The sequence below is a fragment of the Gavia stellata genome, chromosome 5 (assembly GCF_030936135.1).
Source record: "Gavia stellata isolate bGavSte3 chromosome 5, bGavSte3.hap2, whole genome shotgun sequence".
Lineage (NCBI taxonomy): Eukaryota > Metazoa > Chordata > Aves > Gaviiformes > Gaviidae > Gavia > Gavia stellata.
Genome location: NC_082598.1, coordinates 61,691,469 through 61,713,535, shown reverse-complemented (window position 1 = coordinate 61,713,535; position 22,067 = coordinate 61,691,469). Strand labels below are relative to the sequence as shown.

The following is a 22,067-nucleotide window of genomic DNA, read 5'->3' as shown; positions in this document are numbered from 1 at the left end:
CCCCTGCCAGAGCAGGGTCACCCAGAGCAGATCACACAGGAATGTGTCCAGGCGAGTTTTGAAAATCTCCAGAGAAGGAGACTCCACAACCTCTCTGGGCAGCCTGTTCCAGTGCTCTGCCACCCTCAAAGGAAAGAAGTTCCTCCTCATATTTAGGTGGAACTTCCTATGACCAAGTTTGTGCCCGTTACCTCTCATCCTGTCACTGGGCACCACTGAAAAAAGACTGGCCCCATCCTCCTGGCATGTCCATCATACTCTGAGGGGTGAGGGAGAGTTTCCTCTGGACGCCTGGGTTCCCCAGTCATCTTCACACGGGGACTGTGGTTGAACTGCTCGCAAGATGCACATTGGCTGATTCCTTGGTATTTTGCAAGGTCTAGTTGAGGAGGAGCAAGACAGTGGTGTAAAAGCCACAGAGGGAGATACTCCACAGCATATTTGAGAAACAAAACAGAAGCCCAACTTACTCGGGACACTGTTTCCCCAGCAGCAGAAGCTATACCACAGATGGCAAAACCGTCACAGATTTTTCAGTAGGGGAACAGAAGTCACTCATTTGTGGAGATTCCCACGCCCCCACCCCCCCCCCCAATATTCCCCAAGATGGGTAGTAGTTGTAGAAAACTTCTGTTCATTCAGGGATCCCAAGACACAGATCAAGTCTTCCGTTACACTTCACAAAAAATAAGACACACACTATCTGAGATAGTACAGAAAGCACGCGTGCTTCTGCGTGTAAGTTATTTTTTCCGTTATTTGGTGCTATATTGGTAAATCTGTAGCTCACATGGGTCTGGGTTTCTCTTGTATACGATTTCTATTGCTTTTTTAAATGAAGATTTAAGCAATCCAATCCAATTATGCACTACTTCTTTGAGATAGGCGTTTGTGTTACGAAGTTAGGCAGGGTCTGGCATGCACAAGGCAGATTATAGCAAAACAGCAACCGCTTGCTTACAGCTGGCTAGGAACAAGTCCCATCCTGAGCTAGACATGCCAATAGCCATCTTTAGTGAGGCAGAAAGAAACCTATCTGCAGCTGCTAAAAATTCATTACCTGCTGTGGTTCAATCCCTCTTCAGAGCCGGATTCGTAGGATGTGGAATGACACAGTTCGAAAGCAGTCCGAGTCTTCCTTTATTACTGGAGATATAAACAGTTCAGCTTCACTCAACAGAGGTAATTATAAACTATTTTTCATATCTCTAACTCTCGTGATGGCTTTAAGGAGTTGTGTTGCCCCTTTCCCCCCCCTGCCCCCTCCTCCTGACCTCGAATGGCACTGGACCCTGTTCTCCCCCATAAGAAATGTTACAGTGATGACTGGGAGGAGGTTTTGTGGCGGTTGTTGCCTTTTTTTCCTTTTCTTTCTTTATTTTTACACGTGCATTTTTCAAGAACTGTCATTTCTGGAAGGGAGTTAGGAAAAGCAAAAAAGAGAAATGAAATGGAAGTTGAAAAGAAATCTCCCCTTTCCCTCAGCAAACTGCTAGTGCCAGAAGCAGCTGAGGTGTCAGGCCTCATTGCTGACGGTGAAAATGGGCCGCCACGGCACTGTACAGCCTGTGTTAAGCATCACAGGAGTCCTGATTGTCCTGGGTATGTACCAATACTGTCATCTTTCCAGAAGCAAAAATGAACAGCAGAGCATAGACATAAGAAAAAACTGTGCTTGGAACAAAATTGTCTGCGTTGATGTCGATATGCCTAGTTTGAAGAACTGACTAATGTGAACTTTATAGACATCTGCGGAGGAAAGGCTATCAAAAACCTCTGTGCCAAACAAAATGTGGTGCCTGGCACAGGAGGAAATCTGGACAGCTTTCTTTAAAAACTCTTTTTCAGGGAGTTGCAGGAAAATGACAGTAAGGGAATACCAGGAAAAGAGCCTCAGAGATTGGTTTCTTTCTCCTCCAGTACAATTGCTTTATGGCTTAGCCTTGGGCAACCAGATGCCCAATTCTGTTTTGTGTATCTGCCCAGTTGATGCTAGGATTAAGAGGGGGTAGAATTGGGATTACTGGACCCAGCTGTTCTCTCATGATGCTGAAAATCAAAAGTATTTCTGGTCCCGGTGGCTGGACTGCAAAGCTCAACTGAGACTTGAGTTGGGACTTTGGTTCTTATTCAGTCTTTATTCACCCAGAATTCCCACTGATTTTAGGGTGAGTCTTGCCTGAGGATGGGCTTGAAGGCTTTTGACTGTGCCGCTAGTGATATTGACTACTGAGTGCTGGGGAACGAGGGGTGTACGACTTGGTTCTCTGAACATCGTGTATATCGCCCAAATCAGTGCAAAGGGGAAGGCAGTATAGTTAACACGGAGATGTACTTTTCTCCCTCAACCCACTCTGATGGGTTTTGTGCCAGGATATTTTCACTTTGCCCTGAAGATTCATTGCTAAAGATGGCTATAAGATGCCGTTACTGCAAATGCCTGATTTACCCACATGCGTGGCCCTCGCATCTCTCTCTGTCTTTGCATCAAAGACCGGAGAGCTACAGCCAGGCTTCTCCGAGGCTGATTTAGAGGGGGATCGGTTGTCGCACAAAGGTTGCAGCAAGAACCGCTGTTTCCCTCGGCCATCCATCGCAAACGAAAATGTGTTATGCACTAAATGTTCCCTCCTTTAGTTAGCGCAGAAGTTGACTTGCTCTCTGGTACAGCCAAGGCTACAAAGGGAAATGCTTTAGCAAACAGGATCTTCTGGGCTCATCGGCAGAAGAAAGGCATCTCTCCTTTTTCAGTTTAGGCTTTTTTTCCGTGCAAAGAAGGCAGTATCACCATAAATTGGGAAAGCTGTGAAGAGGTTTCAAGTGGGCAGTCTTCATCCCAGTGTGGCGAGAGCCTGTTACTAGATGTGCCTGTTATTTAAAGGTCAGTTGGGAAATGAACTGCTGGGGGAGGTATCTTCAAAGCGGATTTCATCCAGCTATTTTCCTTCTGTAACATCGGATGAGATGAATCACCCCAAGGGCCTGAATCTCTCCGCTGACTACAGAAGCAGCCTGCTAACTGTCTTGGAAGGCAAGCCTTTTAGGTGGGACACTTAAGTGACTCGAATAAGTTGTACTATTATACAGAGGCATCCTCCCTCTTTTTCACACAGACAGGTACAATATTTGTTGTTGTTTTTTTTTTTTTCTTTTCTGGTAGACAGAAGTATCTGCAAAATGGAGCTTAAAACATTTGTTTGGGAATTAGCATCTCCAAAGCAGCAAGCAGGTGGTGTGGAAAATACACCTGACATCAATAGTAAACCCAACTGCATGGGGCCCCAGATATTTCACACTTTATCCTGTGTATTCCAGCTGCAAAGAAACGTTTGGGGTCTTAGGGCTTTGCATAGAGCATAAGTTGTTTCTTCAATCTCTGCAGAGAGAGCTGCAGCCCGAACAGACCGGTGAAGCAATGCGGTTTTCGCAGTTCTTGTCTTCCTCTTAATATTTTAATATATATCAAGCTTTAAAGGAGTTGTTTCATTAATGTTTTATTTACAAGTGTGCAATAAAAGCTCAGAGGAGTCAAGTGTGAGCCTTGAATTGTATGGTTAGTAGCTTTCCCTGCCTGTGGTTGATACAACAGGCTCACGTACCTGTTCAGAAGTCCCTCTCCAGCCCTCCCAGCCTAGACACCTTTAGCATGAAAGTATCTTTATTATCCCAAATTAACATTCTTTGCGTGCTGGTATTTTTCCGTGAGCCTTCAGACAGCATCCCCCTTTCTAAAACAGTGAGAAAATTATTCTTTTTCCCCAGAATCACCCCATCCTCCAGGCTCTGGCCCGACTCCACTTCTCCATGTCCTGGGCCAGCTCTGAGTTTTCATGTTTCTGTCATGGGAGCAGAAAGCAGTGAGACATCCTCCAACTGGGGTACTTTCTCATTTAAGCCTTTTTTTCCCTGATCACATTCACAGTGCTCGCAGTTGCCTGCCGCTTGATAACGTCCCAGGCAAGACTGCTCTAGCTCTCTGTATTCCTGTATGATGACCAGCATCTCTCTATACCATCCCATCCCCTCTTCTTCTTCCAGGAAGCTCCTGGGCATCAGTCTGGAATATGGTGTTTGTGTTAGTGCATCCCTCCTTTAGACATGTAACTATGTCTTTTTCGGATTTAGCAGATACCACACTGCTTATGGCTTTTTTCAGCTCCAGATCCTTTTTTTATCTACTACCCCCACAAAGTAATTGGCCATAATGTTATTTTTCTCATTCTTATTTATCGTACCAGGAATTTCAGGCATAACCCCAAATGTGCCTGGCATAATGTGTTCTGTAATGAAAACTATACTTACTCTTGACTCCTAAGACATACACGACCATTTCAGATATTTCCTGAAGGTAACGTCCAATTACGGATCGGTCCAAAATGTGCCAGGCTTCATTTCCCTTTGCTGCTCATTATGGCCTATTAATGGTGTGGATTTGGGGTTGTTATACCACTGAAATCAGGAGGAGGGGAACGGAAACCAGCCATGGATTTCCTCTTCCACCGTCGATGTAAGAGCATGCCAGTCCATCCCACTGTCATGGGCTCCGTTTCAGAATCCAGGGGATTTCCTGCTCCTTGCACTCCCACTCCGCAACCTTGCCCAATTTTTTCCACCATGGGTCTGGCTCGATATTTCTGCGAACTATTTCACATCCGCCCTGTGCTCTATATTTCTTTTCCCAATGCTGAAAACTTGCAGGGGTGTAAAAGCTGAGCCAAGCTGATTGCCTCACGAGTAGAAAAAAGAAGTCTTCCGTTGCCTGTGGGGTGTTTGGTGTAAGTGGTCTTGGTACAGGCACTTGGATGCAATGCTGAAAAACTGGACCAAAAGGGAGGCATGTAGGATGGACCGTTTGCAAAAACTTCCTACTTTGAAGGCTGAAAAGTAGAAGGTATGAAGAGAAAGCAACAGACAATTTTCCTTTGTGTTAGGTTCATGAGGAGAAAGCAGAGCAGATGTCTGCTTGGTTCTAACAGCAGATTTTTTGGTATTTGTGCTAAGGACAGTTTTTAAGAAAAGCTGGAGATTAGAAGCAATTAAGAGCATTACTGTTATTCCAATTCTGCTGTACTTGTGCTTCGGTAATCTAATCATGGACCTGTGCTCTACCCACGGATGGAGCCAGCAAGGGAAATCGAGATGTGTCTCAGCATGGTGCTGACGGCAAGAGGGGCAGATGGCAGGGGACCGCCGTAAGTGTGAGCACTGCCGGGCTCTGATGGCGTGGCATGGGACCGAGCTTTGGGTACGTCCAAGTGGCCACCTCAGGAGCACGAGGGACAGGTCTGTTTGCACCTTCGGAGCGTCCCTGTCAAAAAGCACTTGGATAGCTCAGACAGCCTTGCAAATAAGCAGTCGTAGCACGAAACAGCAATGCGACTCCAGCCTATTTTTATCCGTGTCTTAGGTGAGACGTAATGCACTAATTACTGTCTTTCTTTGGATATGAGACAACTGGGAGAGAAAAAAATCATCATGTAGTACTTTGTTACCCTTCAGGTTTTCAAGTTGTGGGGGGTGATTTTTTTTTTTTTTTTCCAGAGGAAAAATGGAAGTTACCTGTTAAAGAAAGGAGTGTTCCTTGTTTTGGTGAGGCTCGAGAGCATCAGAGTCAAAGATGAGTTTGTCACTGGTATGAGGCAGTGCTTTGTTATAGGAAAATGCACTGATGGAGCTATGTATATCCATTCAAGTTAGCAGATAAGGGGAGCTGTATCTTCATTCGTGGCAAATGCTTACTGTATCTTAATGGTTTTTCCCTCTTTGGGGAAATAAATGGGCTAGGAGGAAAGCCAACAGATTTCTTTGAAAATAGAAACTACTCCAGAAGTCTGTTGTGTTGGGTCAAGTGCTGTAATGCTCTGCATCTTGGCTTACAAACTAGCCAGCAAGTTTAATAGTTTATTCCAGTAACAGTCTTGCTGTACAAACAGAAGTATGTGCACCTCTGGAATTTTGGCTATATGCATATATGCTGCATGTCCCCTCACCCCCAAAGCACTGCACGCTGTCCCCACCACTCTCATCCACAGAGGTCTCCTGGAGAGATTTCTTGGTGGTCTGCACTGCTGCTCCACTTGTCTGAAGGACAAGAAACATAAGGGAGCTGTAAGAGCAGAGCTGTTTCATGAGGGAGAGGAGCCGGGAGCAGAAGGGGAGTCACAGAATCACAATCATAAAGGTTGGAAAAGACCTGCAAGATCATCAAGCCCAACCATCAACCCACCACCACCATGCCCATTAAACCATGTCCCGCAGTGCCACATCCCCACGTTCCTTGAACACCTCCAGGGATGGTGACTCCACCACCTCCCTGGGCAGCCTGTTCCAATGCTTCACCGCTCTCTCAGGAAAGACATTTTACCTAATATCCAGCCTAAACCTCCCCTGGTGCAACTTGAGGACATTTCCTCTCATCTTATCACTAGTCACTTGGGAGAAGAGACCAACACCCACCTCACCACGACCCCCTTTCAGGTACTTGTAGAGAGCGAGAAGGTCTCCCCTCAGCCTCCTCTTCTCCAGACCAAACAACCCCAGTTCCCTCAGCTGCTCCTCATAGGACTTGTGTTCCAGACCCCTCACCAGCTTCGTCGTCCTTATCTGGACACACTCCAGCACCTCAATGTCCTTCTTGTAGTGAGGGGCCCAAAACTGAACACAGCGCCGAGTACAGGGGCACGATCACCTCCCTACTCCTGCTGGCCACACCATTTCTGATACAGGCCAGGATGCCGTTGGCCTTCTTGGCCACCTGGGCATGCTGCTGTGCTCATACTCAGCCGGCTGTCGACCAACACCCCCAGGTCCTTTTCCGCGGGGCAGCTTTCCAGCCACTCGTCCCCAAGCCTGTAGCGTTGCACGGGGTTGTTGTGACCCAAGTGCAGGACCTGACACTTCGCCTTGTTGAACCTCATACAGTTGGCCTTGGCCCATCGATCCAGCCTGTCCAGATCCCTCTGCAGAGCCTTCCTACCCTCGAGCAGATCAAGCACAAGCCATGCCCTCACTGACAGGACATGGTCCCGCAAGGCCTTAAGCCAGTGGGCAGAGCTGGGTGCTGGTAGCAGCGTCCGTCCACAGCCCTGGACAAGGTGAGGGGATGAACCAGGTCCAGGGTCCAGCACAGAGCCGCAGGAGATGTTGATAGAGACAGGGCTGGAAACCGGTCCAAGGTCCAGTCAGGAGACAGACGCAAGGCAAGGACTGGGTGCCCAGGGCTGAGCAGGGGGTGTGGGTCCCCAGTGGGTCTGATTGGGGCCTCTAAGGCCTATCGAGGCCATCAGCACCCCAACAGCTGGTGCAGGATTGGAGCCCAGAGGACCTCTGGCAGCTCTTACTGCAGGATGGTGAGTCTTAAATACGAATTCATCCATGTGCCCCTAAGGGTCCGTTCATGAGCGAGCAGGCCCTTGCCGGCAAACCCCGTCAAACGGTCGTCACCAAGCCCTGAGATCCCCCGTAATGGCACACCAGATATTATTGCTGGCTAGGAAAGCCATATTCACTCCCTGTTTGTTCCCATGCAAATGGGCTGACATGGGAAATGGAAATGAGGGTATTGCTTGTCCCTGCCCCTTGCTTTTTCTTCCCAAAAGCGTAAGTGACGTTGCGTGTCTCAGCTTCTAAGTAGTGCTCCAGAATAAATACTTGATTTCCCTGTGCTTTATTATTTCTCCCCTGCGTTTTTATATCAACCACGAAGACTTAATCTGAAACGTACACAGGAAAAAGGGAAATTATTGCTACTGTTTTCAGAGATAATCAGTTTAATGTCAAATTCATGTGGATTTCTTCATAATGAACAGAACAAATTGAGCTCAAATTCAAACAGTGGGAATCTGAGTCAGAGAGGAAAATTAAAATGAAGAACATTAATATCCTGATTTCTAACCCAACCGAGACCTGATTGTTTCCTAAATGAAATCTCCCATCAAATTCCTCCCACCCACCCAAAAATATAATTAAGCTGTGATTTCCAGGCTGAAATCGTATCTGCGCTGTTAACTCAGCAGGGACGACTGTGTGTGTCACAGAGAGGGTGGGTGAAGTTTTAAATTATCTTCAGGTGGCCATATTATCCTTTATTTTTAGGAAGCAGTTATTTAGAAAACACAGTAGAAGGTGAAATTCTTCCTTTGGTAGGAGACTGTCACTCCAGAAGATGGGAGCTGCAGGTTAGGGCTGGGGAACTGCAAGGAGTCAGGTTTGGGTCGCCCTCCCCAAAACTTCCCTTTCTGCTCAGAGACGGGGGCTGCCGGGTGTGTCTCAGTGTTGCGAGATGACGATGCTTCGGTTTAGCTGTCTGCCGGGGTGGTGGGTGTCACGGTCTGGACATAACTTGGCAATACAGCAGTGAAACCAGGGTAGAGCTCGGTGTGATTAAAAGGAGAGATAAACAGAGGAGGAGAAAAAAAGAAAGTAAAGGAAAGAACAAAATGGAAACAGGAAAATCAAGTCAAGATTCCCCCAGGGATCTCAAACCCCGTCCCCAGGACACTTCAAAAAGCGGTTGCTGCTCATCGTAGCCCATTTGCCACGCTGACCCTTTGCTGCCCATGCCTAGATAAAGTGGAGAATGGCTGGAAATTTGGACCGTGGAAGTGCTACTGTTGTCACGCGTCAGTCTTTCTCAAGATGCTCGTTCGCTTCTTGATGGATTGATGTGACCGGCGTGACAGTCAGATTTCTGCTGAATTTATGTTGCATATAAAACAAATAGCAAGCAGCCAAGCTCTGGGGGAGATGGAAACGCCTCTTCTCATCTTGATAGTATATTCAGAGGGCGCCATCAACTGATCTATCACAGTCTGTCTAAACGCTTCTTACCTGCTCCGAGTAACACCTATGGCTTTTCTTGTGGCTTGAAGGTATTAGAGAATAAATACTTCCTCTGTTTTCTTTCCATTTGTTTTTTTTTTACAGTTGGTAGCAAACACTGCCCCAGTTTCTCCTGTGAAGTCAGTCAGTTCTCATGTCACGTCTTTCGGAGCGATGGTTTTACGGTGTAGGGCTTTTTTTTCATTTTAAATTAGCAGGTTGCGGCTGTACGAACACGCAAGTTGGCAGGCAGAGTTAGTGATGACCACTGCAATTTTCAAACACGTTTTCAAGTTTGCCAGGTCACTTTTTTTTTTTTCTTTTATTCTTGTTCCTGTTGTGGCACTGGGCTAGGCAGGTTCAGCGCAGCAAACTCCCAGGATGTCCAAGATGCTTTCCTTGTTCGTGAATGCATCTGCAGATGCCTTGAGGGAACTCGCCAAAGTATTCCTGGGTATACAAGTACTTTGCATTCTTTTTTTTTCTGAGCACCAAACAGTTCAAAAATAATTGGACAAAAGAAAAGTGTCTGTCTCCTGTAGACACTTTGTTCTTGTGAGTACCATCACCGCGTGACTGGGGATACGGTGTGGAGCAAGAGGTGCGTCTGTTTAAATCTGAGCATCCCCTGGAGATGCTTTAAATGCTTTGTGTGCTCCGTTTTCAGTGATGCTCAGGGTTTTCTGGAGGTAAATGCAGCAGACTTCTCAAAGTTGAGCCTGGGTTGGCCCTGGCAAGGGCAGCAGCCTCTGTGACCATTCAGAGACTGTCATCTGCCGATGTGCAAATCTCATTTCTTCCTCATCATTGCTTTAAATCTAAGACATGGCGCTTTTCCCCAGATCCTATCCTTTTTGCAGAGTGCTGAGAGGTGTCGGTGTGTAACACTGTCCTTGCTCACCATTGCTGAGTCAGCAGGGGCAAGGTGCTGCATGAACCTGAGGGATGCAGCACTCCTTGCCCTCGAGCATCTCCCTTCCCACTAGCTAACAAAGCCCTCAGCCCTGGGAAATTTAGTCTTTGTTTCAAGGGATTCATCAGTCCTGGAGCTTGGAGGCCTCTGGTTTAGCCACAAATGGCAACAGCAATGCCACTCTCTTCCTGCCTCTGGAGTACGATTAGAAGTTCAGTTTCTATTCCTTTTTGGTCCAGGCTGCCGCTTGAGAAAGGGGTAATGGTTTTTGGAGGTGCGTAAGTGTCCCCTGGCTGTTTGGTGGAAATCAAGAGGCAAGAAGCAGGGTCAGAGTCCCTGGTGGCATCCCTCTACTAATCCAGAGTGAGCCTGTGGGGTGTTTTCTAGCATCTCATCCAGCCAGTTTTTTGAGCTCTGCAGCTTCTGCTCTTCGCTGGGGAGATCGGTGTTCAGGAGCGCTTGCACCATGGATGCTCATAGCAGTGCTAACACCAGGAAGAGCTTGCAAAAGGAGCAGCATGGTCAATTTATATTAGGTCTTTGAAATTTCCATTTTACTCGGTGTAGGAGCCTGTTCCTTTACCTCCTCATCTCACCACCACTGGCATTTTCCTGATGAAGCACTTTGGTTTCATCCCCCGTGCCCTTCTGCTTCTTCTGTTCCCTCTTGTAACCCTTACAGACTACACACAGCCTCCCCTGGCCCCACGGATACCCCTGCCTGGGGCCTATCGCCCAGGTGGAGGGTCTGTTTGGAGGGAGCAGTCCGCATGCAGTTGCACCGAATCAGCCGGGAGGGATTGCTGTTTGCAAGCCATAAATCTCTGCAACCCTGTTAAGCGACTGTTGGTTTGGCTAAATGTCAGGATCTGGCCTCAGAATGACCCATCCTGATAATCACATATGAAGTAGAGAGAAATTCCAGGTAGATGACAGCAGAGGAGTATTTTCTGTTTGTAAGGGAAACTCAGCATCCTTTCGGACTAGCAAATTGCCTCTGCTGTTTTTTTCTTTTTTCCTCTTTTTTTTTTTTTCCCCCCCCCAATCAGCCGCCCATTTTATGCCAGGCAAATTATGATTTTCTGCATCGAGGAACAAACTTAGGGAATTTAACTCCTATTTCTGCCTATGTGCAAAATGAATCCCACCGTCGATTGTCTTCTGGTTTATTTTGCTTCTCTGCTGCCTGGGACTGAGTTAGCTGAGATTTTTTGCAGTGGTTTCAGTGAGTGACGTGACATTCTTCCTTTGGGAGATATTATGAACTGGCTTTGATTTTAGGATTGACAGCCATATAATTGGAAGTTCAGTCATTAGGTGGATCAGATTTAAAGAGGAAAAGTAAGGGGCAAGGCAATTTCTGAAATCAGAGCAGGCTTTGGGGAGTATTGGATCCAGCAGAGTATTGCTGCAGAGCAGTCTTAATATGATGACTGTAAAGGAGGAAGGAAGAAAGCATGGCTGCTTATATAGCTTCCTATAAGCATGGTCCAATTTCCACCATAGGCAGGGCTCTCTGCACGTCTTGGGTAAGAGCCCATGTCTAGTGAGAAATAAGCATAAACAGGAATAATTCGGGATAATGCATGTTTGTATAGTCGAGGTACAATGAGGTATAAACCCTTGGAAGGGGTGGTAAACAGAAATGTCCCATCCTGGGACAACGTTTCTGCTCCAGGCAGTTGAGAAGGAATCGGCGACTGGGGAGATATTTATAGATCGATGTAGACTAGCTGTGTGTTTCGAACATGCTCTGCAGATTATAATCCAGCGGAGGTTTGTCATATGAAATCATTGCAGAAGAAAGGAAGGAAAAGAGGGGCAAAGAAATATTTTCCCTCCCCTGTCTCTGCATAAAAGCATGGGATGTTTCATTTGGCAGAAGATGGCCCAGAGCTTAACAACCTCATTTGCTGAAACTCCATTTCGCTGCAGTCAGTATTAATAGCTTCTCAATGAACAGATTAGATGCTGCAAGTGACAACAAACCTATTTGAGAGAAATTTAATAGGGAAGTTTATTGAAGTTTATTAACTGAATCCTGTTGGCTATTATAAGAACACAGCTCGATAAATCTAAACGTCAGATCATTTGTTGGAGGGAACCAGGAAAAATGCTGAAAATACCTGTTGTCCTCCAGCAAATATGTGTGATTTCACTTTTGATAATTGCATTCATCGTTAGAATAAATTGCAAGTGAACACATGGAAGGCCAGGTTTCTTTAAATACTTGAAAACTCTGCCTGTAACACAGAAAAGGACACTACTGACTGCTGGTGAGGAAAGTCATAAAGGAGACTAGAGCTTTGACTCCTCCAAACCTGTTTTGAATGTATTTTCTTTTCCCGCGACGGAAGTGGAATAAGTAAGTTAATACTAAGTGACGTACAGAACCAGCCAGAATTTACAAACTGAAATCAGTGCAGAGAAGCTATTTTAGTAACACTTAAGTTAAGGAGATGAGTTATTTGCTATGGTTAGGGTAAGGCAGCATGTGTTGTGGGTTTTTTTTTAATGGACGCTATGGAGAGGATTCATCTCTAACCGTATCGTTGGTGTCCGGGCTAAACCCTGCTCCCTGATAGCTCAAGCACCACAGCGCCTTCAGGGAATGGTCCATGTTCTCTCTGGCTCTGGCTCTTGTCTCTGCAGGGTGGTCTGAAGTAAAGTATATGAAGTCTGAGAAGTTGAGCGACTTGATTTATGGTGGCTGTGAACAGCAAGATGAGTTGGGTACTTCAGGAGGCAGAGCGGGCGGCAGTGCAGCACTGTGCCCTAGCCCTGCAGGAAGGGAGCTGCATGGTTGGTAAAATGGGGAGAAAACAGAAAGATTAAGGTTGAAAACACAGCAGTACGTACTTCTGTTATGGTTTCTTTCTTCTGAAAACAAACCAAAACAAGCCCAAGAAAAAGTACGTTTTGGGATTGCTGGGTCAGAGGCAATGAAACATTTTGTTACGACTCAGATGTGCTTTTTCGAAGGCATTTATTTTTGTTTCTACTCTAATGAAAAGATGCCATCATATGAAAAAGTCAAAGTCAGCTTTCATACAAACCACTCTTTTGGAACAAAAAGTGAAGACATTTCATTTGGAAAATACTGATTTTTGTATGGACATTTTTGAAGCATTCAGCTGATTCGCTAGTTCATCCGATGGCATTTATTTACTGGTTTGGTCTCCTTTCTCAGCAAAACTGCACTTCTGGCACATCTGCTGGACGACAGGGGAAATCTCCCCATCCCCAGTGAGTTTCCACCTTGCCAAAATGCATGCAGCAAGGATAGATCTGATTTTGGCATGTGATTGAAAAGGCCCAAAGGCAAAGAAGCTACACGAGGGCATTGTTACCTATGTGGACAGATGATCCCAGCTAAAGCAGTGCGGCTCAAGCCGTTTCAGCCTGGTAGAGCCACGCTGAATGGCACTATTTTTCAGAAAGTCTGGAGGAGCTGTTGGATCCATTTCCCTTCCTGTTGGGTAGACCATGCAGATGATTCAAGTTAACCTAAATACCTTTGTGTGGCTTTGTCAGCCAGCTGCCTGCAAGAAATTATTTGAATTTTCTTCCTGAATGATGCAGTCTAGAGTCTGGCAACATGTGCTTGTCATCATCATTTTCATCCTTTGCTTTCAGTGAGTGGATAAATCATACTTGTGTTTAACAAGGTGCAGTTTTCCCTTACAGTCATAACACCAAACTCTTCCAAAAAATCATTTCAGTGTTGTCCTGCATCAAGAACATCAATTTCTGTCTTAGAAAGGGAAGAAAAAGATACCATTGGCTTGCATACTGTCATTAAGATAATACCTACTTTCAAAGGCACACAAAGCAGCTAACTGTAGCTATCTGAATCCTCTATGTGTGGTTACAGGGATGGTAAAAATTGTGGGATTTTTCATTTTCATTGTCCTGGTTGGTTTCCCTATCAGATTTTCTCAGTTTGCAAGTCAAAAGTGCAACCCTCCAGATTTCCCCCTGCACCCTGAGCACACAGGCCATGCCTTCTCATAGCCTTTGAAACCTGGTAAGAAAGGCTGGATCTTCGGTACTTGGATCACAAGGATCCCCGATGCTGTGAGAGGGACAGGAGCATCTGTGTGTTACCCAGCTAATACTTGCCTTCTGTAAGAGCATCATTCCTTTCTCCTTGTGATCACAGTCTGTAAGTCCTTCACTTGAGGAAATCCAGCATCGGGAGACCTTGAACTGAGCACTGGCGTTGCCAGAAACCTGAATTTGAATGTCATTTTGGATATCAGAGCTGTCCCAGTAGCTGTGTTTTGTGCTGAACTTCAATCTTTGGTTGAGTATTAGTGGAAAGAAGGAGACTTGGGGCTGTAGTTATACCAGTGTGATTGTAGGGAATATTTTTGTAGAGGTGTGAGTTCTGCTGTTAAGTATGTTTGCTGGTTGTCATGAGCTCAGCGCACTGAACAAAGAGATGCCCAGGTGAACCTGTGTGTTTGAAACCTCATCATTTTTCCAACCCCAAATTCATGCTCCCACATGTACACAGCACGATAGGGCTTTGGAGACAGAATGCATTTGCTTTCAGTAGGCTATCTTCGACTAGCAGAACGGAAGGTGTTTCAACGCAGCTGAGTTGAAGGTAGTCACCCTAACTAAAGCAAATAAAGAGTGGTGGCTGCGTGCTGGGCTCAGGTGCTTCGGGAGACAGCAAAGGAGGGATTTGTATAGGGAATGTTGTTGCTGAAATGTAAGGAAGCGAGGATGACACAGGGCTGTGGGATTTGCTGGGAGAAATCGGGGTCGCACCACAGATGCTGAGAGCCGAGGATCCAGCCGTAAGTGAATAAATAAAAATAAACGATGAACAACTGGTGCTTGCTGAGGATATTAGGCACATCACCAGCACCGAGCCAGACAGCTGCCAAGGGTCACGTCCCGAGAGCGCCTTTCTGGGGAGGAGATTCAGGGCAGTCAACGGGCATCCGCAACCCTCCTCTTTCTGCTTTTTGGGTCCCCGGATACACATTGACCTTCGCAATCGCAGCCCCGGCACCTGGCCTTTGCTGCGCACCCACATGTGGGGCTGCAGAATAAGCCTCTTTGCTTTCTCTCGTGATATTTTGGGAGAGCATGCCACTTTGATCCCGTGCTTGCTTTATTGGGTTTTTGTTGGCTGTTTATTACCGAGGCCATTTTCATGCAAATGGGGTCATAGTGTGGTAGTCTACCTGCTCCTTCTGCTCGTGCCTTGTCTGCAGACTTAATCCGCTCTTCCTAATAGCCCTGTTGGTTGCTATAGCAATGATAAAGTGTTATGAAAAAGGCAGGATGATACTTAAATGTATGGCTGGTGTTACCTTTTTCTTTCTTTTTCCTGGGAAGGAGAAACCCAATTAATGGGGATTTGTTTGGTGTATTATTGTTTTATCTAGAGCTTTAACTGTAGGCTCTTCGGAGCCCAAATGCAGTCCTTCTCTCTCAGCATCCTTTGACATTGGGAATGTTGTAGCTCTAAAGCAGTTAGGTAGAAACAAGAGCCCAAATTAATGAATACAAGGTACACATAATTTTGTTTTTAAGATGCCAATGGTTACATTTACTGTGACCTGCAGAGAATGAGAAGTTTGCCGTGGCCAGCCCACCATGACGGGAACCTGCGGCGGAGCGCTTAGGGCCCAGTTAGGTTTCTAAAAGTATTGAAAGGTAGCTGAACGTGTTAGCAGTGGGTTTGTTTTGGATTTGCATCAGGAGAATGACCTGGCACTGCCATCAGAAGGGGCATTTTGATCAGTAAATGAAAAAATCTTAACGCCCTCAGGAATCAAGGGAGAGGAAGGCAGAAGATGCAGTGTTTTTGCTTAGTAGCTGCATACAGGAATGGGTGGCTGTTTTGTTGTACCAAGCCCCCTCTTTTACACACCTGAGAGAGGAAAAATGACTTACTCTGTATTTTCAACTTTTTGCCAAGTTTATAGTCAGAATCACGTATCTGCATTAAAAGTTGCCAGAAACTATCTGGTTCGTAACGGCCTGAAAGAGTCAGGTTTGTGTGAATTTAGATCGCTTCAGAGCCCACCACCCTGGCGAACGTAGACGAGCAAAGCATGAAGTGCTGACACAGATTGGTCCCTTCTCCTTTCCTGTCATGCAGTGAAAGCATCCCTCTTGTGAAACAGCTCGACTGCCCAGCCGTGGCGGGATCAGCTTGTTCCCACTTGCTGGGGATCACTAGACAAGATCAGACCGGGGATATATCGAGTGAGATGCTCTTTCTGGCAGTTGCCATTTAAAGACGCCTCAAGCTAAAGCGTTCAAAACCACGCGGGCGGTATATTCTTCTCTGTATCAAATCTCATAGGGACCGACTTGGAGGTCAGGTTAAATCTCAAACGGGAGGATTATATCACTTTTGACTTCGCGGCTGGCATTAACTCCAGACATTCCTGTTACCTGTATAAAAGTGAGTCCCTTTCTGAATCTTTTATGGCCCGGCTTGATTAAAAGTGGGATGAAAGCAGAAACAATTTTAATGGACTTAGTACTCACGCTGGTATAAAACTAGTGCATGAAGAGAAGCGGTTCCTACAGTCCCTCATCCCAGATGTATGTGAGATTGATGGAAAATACATTACTAGAAAGAACGAACTGACTCGCTTACCTATTAGTTACATTCAAGGTTGCTTAGTTAAGCGTTCATATAATGTTTTCTTACAGGAGACAGCTTTGTTTCCTTATTTCCAAACACAGCAGCTCATCTTGCTTTCCATCAGCATAGCCAAAAATATCAGGTGAGAGAAACCAAGTCTTTTTTTTCCAGCTGCATGTGTTGAGGAGCCACCCTGGCATGCAGCCTCCATACAGCGCCGCCTTCTACTTTGTCCTGTGCTCAAAAGACCGATTAAGTGATCCGCTAATGCCATACGCCTGGGGCTGGGAGGGGCTGGGCAAGGACGAGGGAGAGGCAGGAGAGCGGTCAGCTCCCTCCTCTACCTGCACAGACATAGAGAAATGCCGTTGCGGGAAATGGAGCCAGGCCAGCGTACGAGAACCGCGGGAGGCAGCTCTGGAGGCCTCCACCTAGCCTTAGGTTTGGCCAGTTTTGGGGGTTTTTTTAAATAATTAGTAGGTGTGAGCTTTCAGAGAGCTCGCTCCTAAGGGGATTTGTACCAGCCAGAGGCCCCTGGGACTTACGTATCCTCAGCAACTTCATCCAAAAAAAAAACAGAAAGAAAAGGAAAGAGAAATCAGGTAATGAGTTTCAGAGAAGAGATTGTACCCAGCACCCCATATGCCTCACAAAGACTGCCTCCGCCATGCCACGGGGCCACCTCCACCCCTAAAAGAGGCAAATGGGGTCTCCATGCCCCAGCCTTTGATGAAGGCATCCCTACCAGGGTTGATGGGTTTGGGGATTGGCTTTTTGGTTGCTTGTTTGCTTTGGGGCTATTAGATGTTGGTGACAGCCGGGTAACCTGAGTCCTCTGACAGCCCTGTCCTGGCTAGCTCTAGTTGCCCCACCAAAGACTAATTTTCCTGGTGGAAAGGTTTTGTCTTAACAGTTTAGCCCTGGAGGTATTCCTGCTCTAGGTCTCTACCAATGACAGTAGGAATGGCCCTGGGACAAGTTTTTGAGTCGGTCGTCTCTTTGGATCCCAGAGGAGATTTAGAGCAAGGGCTTAATGGGTATTTTGGTCATGTAGGTCAGCTAAAAGGTGGGGGAAAGGCTTTGCTTCATGGGTTGATGCCTGCAATAGGAATCAAGGTAGGTCTTGGCAGCTGCCTGCCAAGCCGTGATGAACCTGAAAAGCACAAGTCCAGAGGCTGCGACTCCAAGGGATAATCCAAAGCGGGAGGACAACTGCTGTCTGAGTGCTTGGAAATGACAGCAGAGAGCTCCGGGAGTGGGGAAACAAGCGGGGCAAATGGAGAGCCTTGAAACATGCGTCTCCATGGCCGCTCTCGCTCCTGATAGAAACACCCGATGGAGCCGCGGTGCTCTCGCCTTCAAGAGTGGATTTCGGTGGTTGTGGAGGTGCTTGACGGTGGTACCAGAGCAGTAGCTGAAGTGAAACTTGCCCTCTAAGAAATTAGAAACAGCTGCTCTCTGATAAGTGCCGAGAACCTTTGGAGAGGCCACATTCTCCATCCTTTCTTTTTAATTCTGCTTTTATGATTTTAGATGTGTTGTGAAGGACTGGTAAAAGAGATCCTAGCCCCCAGTGGGAGTTGAATGTGCTGTTTTCTGTTAGTCATTATATATATTTTTTTATTCATTTGGCACTTTCTGCAGAGTTTTTCCCCCCACATTGTGTAGGCTGCCATCTTCCTTTCTTTCTTTGTAGCAAGCATGTGGGCATAGCCTTGCTTACACTCCAGGCGACTGGGAACCACCATAAATGTAGCTTATCTGCTTTCTGATACATTTTCTTTTGCATTGGTTTGGATTTGTGCATCGTCAGTAACATCTGTTCTGCTTTAGTGGCATACAGTTTTCCGAGTCTAATTAGCTGGCTGCTTGTAATCAGGACTATTTCAACTGTTGTCATTCTGAATGTTCTTTTTCCCTTTTTTTTAATACCACATTTGCCTGATTGACCTTTTTTGTTTTTTTTTTCCTCTGTCTTTCTATCGGGCTGCTCCAGGAGCCATGGCTAATCATCTTATAACCAATGCTCTGCTTCGTCCTCATGGCACTAACAACCCTTATAATACATTGCTCGGGGAATCGGCGGTCTATAACAACCCTTCTGTCAGCATGTACAACGCACAAGGTGTGCTGGAGTTTCTCTCTAATTTTTCTAGTGAGAATTCCATTTTCTGTGGCTTATTTTGGCCCATTTCTTTCTTTTTTTTTCTTCCTTTTTTTTTTTTCCTCCCCACGCACACACACTTTGTTTTTTTGCAACTGGGCACAAAAAAAGATCCCCTCTCCTTCCTTTCATTTCAATGCATCTTTCCATTTTCCAGAGGCTTTTTTTCCATGAGCGATCAAATTCACTTTGAGAGACCCTCGTCAGTTCTACTCAAAGCTTTCATAGCGGTTTTGATTTTGATTTTTTTTTTTTTTTCAATCTCCTTGCTTTTGTATTAGTTTGGTCTTGTGTGTGTATTTTGTCAGACGTATCCATTCCTCTCTTTGTTGTCAACACATTTCCTTGTTAAAGCATTCATTTCAGAAACAGGAACACCTTTGAAGGTAAGTGAAGCTAAAATGGCCTTTGCCACCAAAGCTGCTCTCATTTGAAATGGCGTAGAGAAATGTGGTCAGCGGCGCACTGGCTTGCGCAGGAAAAAAAATGCAAAATAAAGCAAAACTGCCCTTGATCTCTAAGAAGAATGACAGCTGAAGCGAGGAGCGTAGGTCAGCTCCAAAGAGGCAGAGCTTAGATATTATAAGAAATGTTTTGCCGTTTGATACATTTTATATGTGCTATTAAAAAACAAAACAAAACAAAACAAAACAAAAAAAAAAATAGAAAAAGGTGTAGGGAAACTAGAAGCTCTTGCATAGCCTCCTTTTGGCAATGGAAAATAAACAGGGAGAGTCAGTTGTACCTAACGGAGGTTTCCGCTGGAGAAATTGGTCTCTTGTCACCTACATGTTTGGCTCTGCTCCGGCTGCGGGGAGGGACCGTGTTTGTAAGCTGATGTCCCGATGTTTCCGTGAGAGAGAGGCAGCTGTGTTTAAGCAGGACCTGAGGAGAAGCTGGGGAGTGCGGAGCTCTGCCGGCTCCTGTCTGGTGGTGGCTCCGTCCTGCTCTGCCGCTTCCATGAGATTCTTTTATCTTATTTTTTTGGCTTGCTTGCAAGGTGGCTGAATCAGAGTAACGCTGTGTTCAAGCGCCAGTGTGTCAGCACTCTGTCAGCTCTCTGCTCCCAGTGAAGGCGTCCCTTTCCAGTAAAGGATCTCTAAGGAAGGGAAATAACGATGGTCATAATGCAAGCAGAAACCCCCCCTTTGTGCTATATGGCAACGTATTGTTTACGATAGAAATAGATATTGCACTGTATCACCAGGGTATTTTCATTGAAAGCACAAGGAGAGCACACGCGTTTAACCTTTTTGCTGTTCAATTATTTCCTAAACTATGCTAACTTTGTGCAATAAATTTGCTTCCACGACTGCTTTTTAAAAAAGGGCTACTGTTAAACATGAAACGCTCTGAATTTTAAGAACTTCAGTGTACCACAAATGTCGAAATGAGCTTTGATGTTCTGTATAGTTTCTTGCACAATAACATTGAGGTTTGGGGGACTTTTAAATCAAGTGGCAGCAGGTAATGCTGGGTCAGCATTTGGCTTAAGAGAATTCCTGATGTTCAGGTCTGGGTGCCTCAACTGAACCCAAGTGATCTGGGAGGAAATGTGACAAAAAGGTTTGATGTGCATTTTAATAATCTTGTGTTCTTCTAATTTTTAAGACTACATTCTGATACAGTTACCTGAGCTAACAGCATTTTATTCCACAAGAATAGTGTAATTGATTTGCAAGTGCTATTCATTGCAACACAGCCAGATGGATAACGGAGAAACCTACCCAGGCTTCATCCGTGGGAGATGAAGAAAGAGAGTGGGACCAGTACTGATCCCATTTAAGCCCCTGGAGCTTTGCCATTGACTTCAGAGGGAGCAGAACCTAACCCATTCTTTTCAGGAGGCTGCAAGTTAATTAATGACTGTAGAACTGGTATAGCTATTGCTTTTCAAACTGGTTACTGTCCCTGGACAATTACAAACCGTGACTATTAGGAGATCCCGCAGCAGAAACGAAGGTTAGAAAAACCAACCAGGCGGTTCTTTGGGATTTAAGGATGCTGCGCCAGCTGGCACGCTAAAGCGATGATAGTGCATTGTAAAAGTAGACACTGTCACCATCTCTGGGTGTGCCTTGGCTGGGATCGGTGTGCGGTGAGGGCATTGCTAGCTAACGTCATCCAACTAACTCATTCCACATCACTAAGGCTATGATTTTTTTTGCACCTTCATCCACCACTTCTGGTGCTGGCCATTGACAGGGACAGGAGGCTAGAAGAAACCTGGGGCCTGATCCGGTACGCCCCTTCCTTTCCCTCTCCCCAGTTAAGTGATTTAAAATACCCTCCCTCTTCAAGCCGAAGCTGCCCCATCTGCGGTAGAGACTCACCAGGGGCCGGGAGCCCTAAAAAAAAAAAAACCTTGGAAAGAGGCGGGAAATCAGACCCTAAAAGGCCAAAGTCCCATTTCCCGGTGGCGGAAGCGATTCCTTGATGGGACACAGAGCATAGAGGAAGGAGGAGCCGGTAGGTGAGGGCTTGGGCACCCCGCAGCACGTGCCGAGCGCTCACCGCCACTGGCAGCTGACAGACGTACACTGGCTTGGTCTCTCGGACGCAGGACTTTCTCGAAACGTCCTAACTGCTTTCGTGAGAGCTAATTTTAAGAGAAGGCGGCAATCCCGTTAACGAGCTCTGGTTAAACCCCAGCGTGCTACAGACCGTTGCAAAGTGGGAAGCTGAGAGTTATCACTGGCTCTTCATCTTCATCTCTGGCTCTTCTTGTTTTAACCCTTTCTTCTCAATAGCTTCATTTAACGATGCCATTATTCGAACTACCGTTCTTCTTACATTTTTTTTGCAAAGTCCATGTAGTTTGCCATGTGTTCGGTTAAAAAAAGAGCAGACTTACCAAAGTTTGTAACGTGCCGGCAGCCCCGTGATGAGCAAAGTCATACTCTTACAAAGCACTGTTGCAAAGGATGGACGGCAAAACATTTTTAGCAAGGAAACGGATTTCGGTTTCAACTGCCAGGGATTATTATAACTAACAGTAAGTAAAGCCATTCATTTTAAGACTTTGGAAGTGATGTTGACAGTGCCTGTCTTTTCAAGCATGACCGTTACCAGCTTTAGACTTTTCTTAAATTTCCAGGCATTATTTCTCGATCTGTGTTGCACCCTGAACGTTTTATAATGGCATTGGAAAACATTTTAAATGTGATAATTTTTTTAATAAAAATGTAGTCTATCGAATATTGCGCGTAAAATAATTTTTCTGTCTAAAATGTCAATATTTTTAACCTGAAATAAACCATGTAACAAATTCATGTATTCTGGGCAGTGGAAATTATTTCCGTTAACTCTCTTTTCTGCATATCATCAATTTGCTTTTTACTCATGTTTCTCCTACTGTCGCTGTAAGCTTACTTGTTGTTTTTTCTTTCCTTTTCTTCATGCTGTCGTTTAGAGCCCTACAGAGAGACAAGTATGGGAGTAAAGCTAAACATTGCATATCAAATGTAATTTTTTTTAGTTCACTTTTATTGCATCACACATAGATGATGTAGTTAATAAAGGAAATTCATCTCACAGTTTTGAAATCAAAA

At 45.6% G+C, this 22,067-nt stretch overlaps 1 protein-coding gene across 13 annotated transcripts in view; it reads left to right on the top strand.

Annotated features, from left to right (window-relative positions):
- Positions 1–22,067, top strand: part of ADGRL3 (adhesion G protein-coupled receptor L3) — a 275,585-nt gene that overhangs the window by 250,768 nt on the left and 2,750 nt on the right. For 7 of the 13 annotated variants that reach the window (XM_059818013.1, XM_059818018.1, XM_059818014.1 and 4 more), the window contains one exon: positions 1,086–1,182. In XM_059818013.1, the coding sequence (XP_059673996.1) occupies positions 1,086–1,182 (97 nt within the window). Of the gene's footprint in view, positions 1–1,085; positions 1,183–18,348; positions 18,478–21,928; positions 21,981–22,067 lie in introns of all 13 variants that reach the window. The other 6 variants (XM_059818022.1, XM_059818020.1, XM_059818010.1 and 3 more) reach the window with 5 other exon arrangements.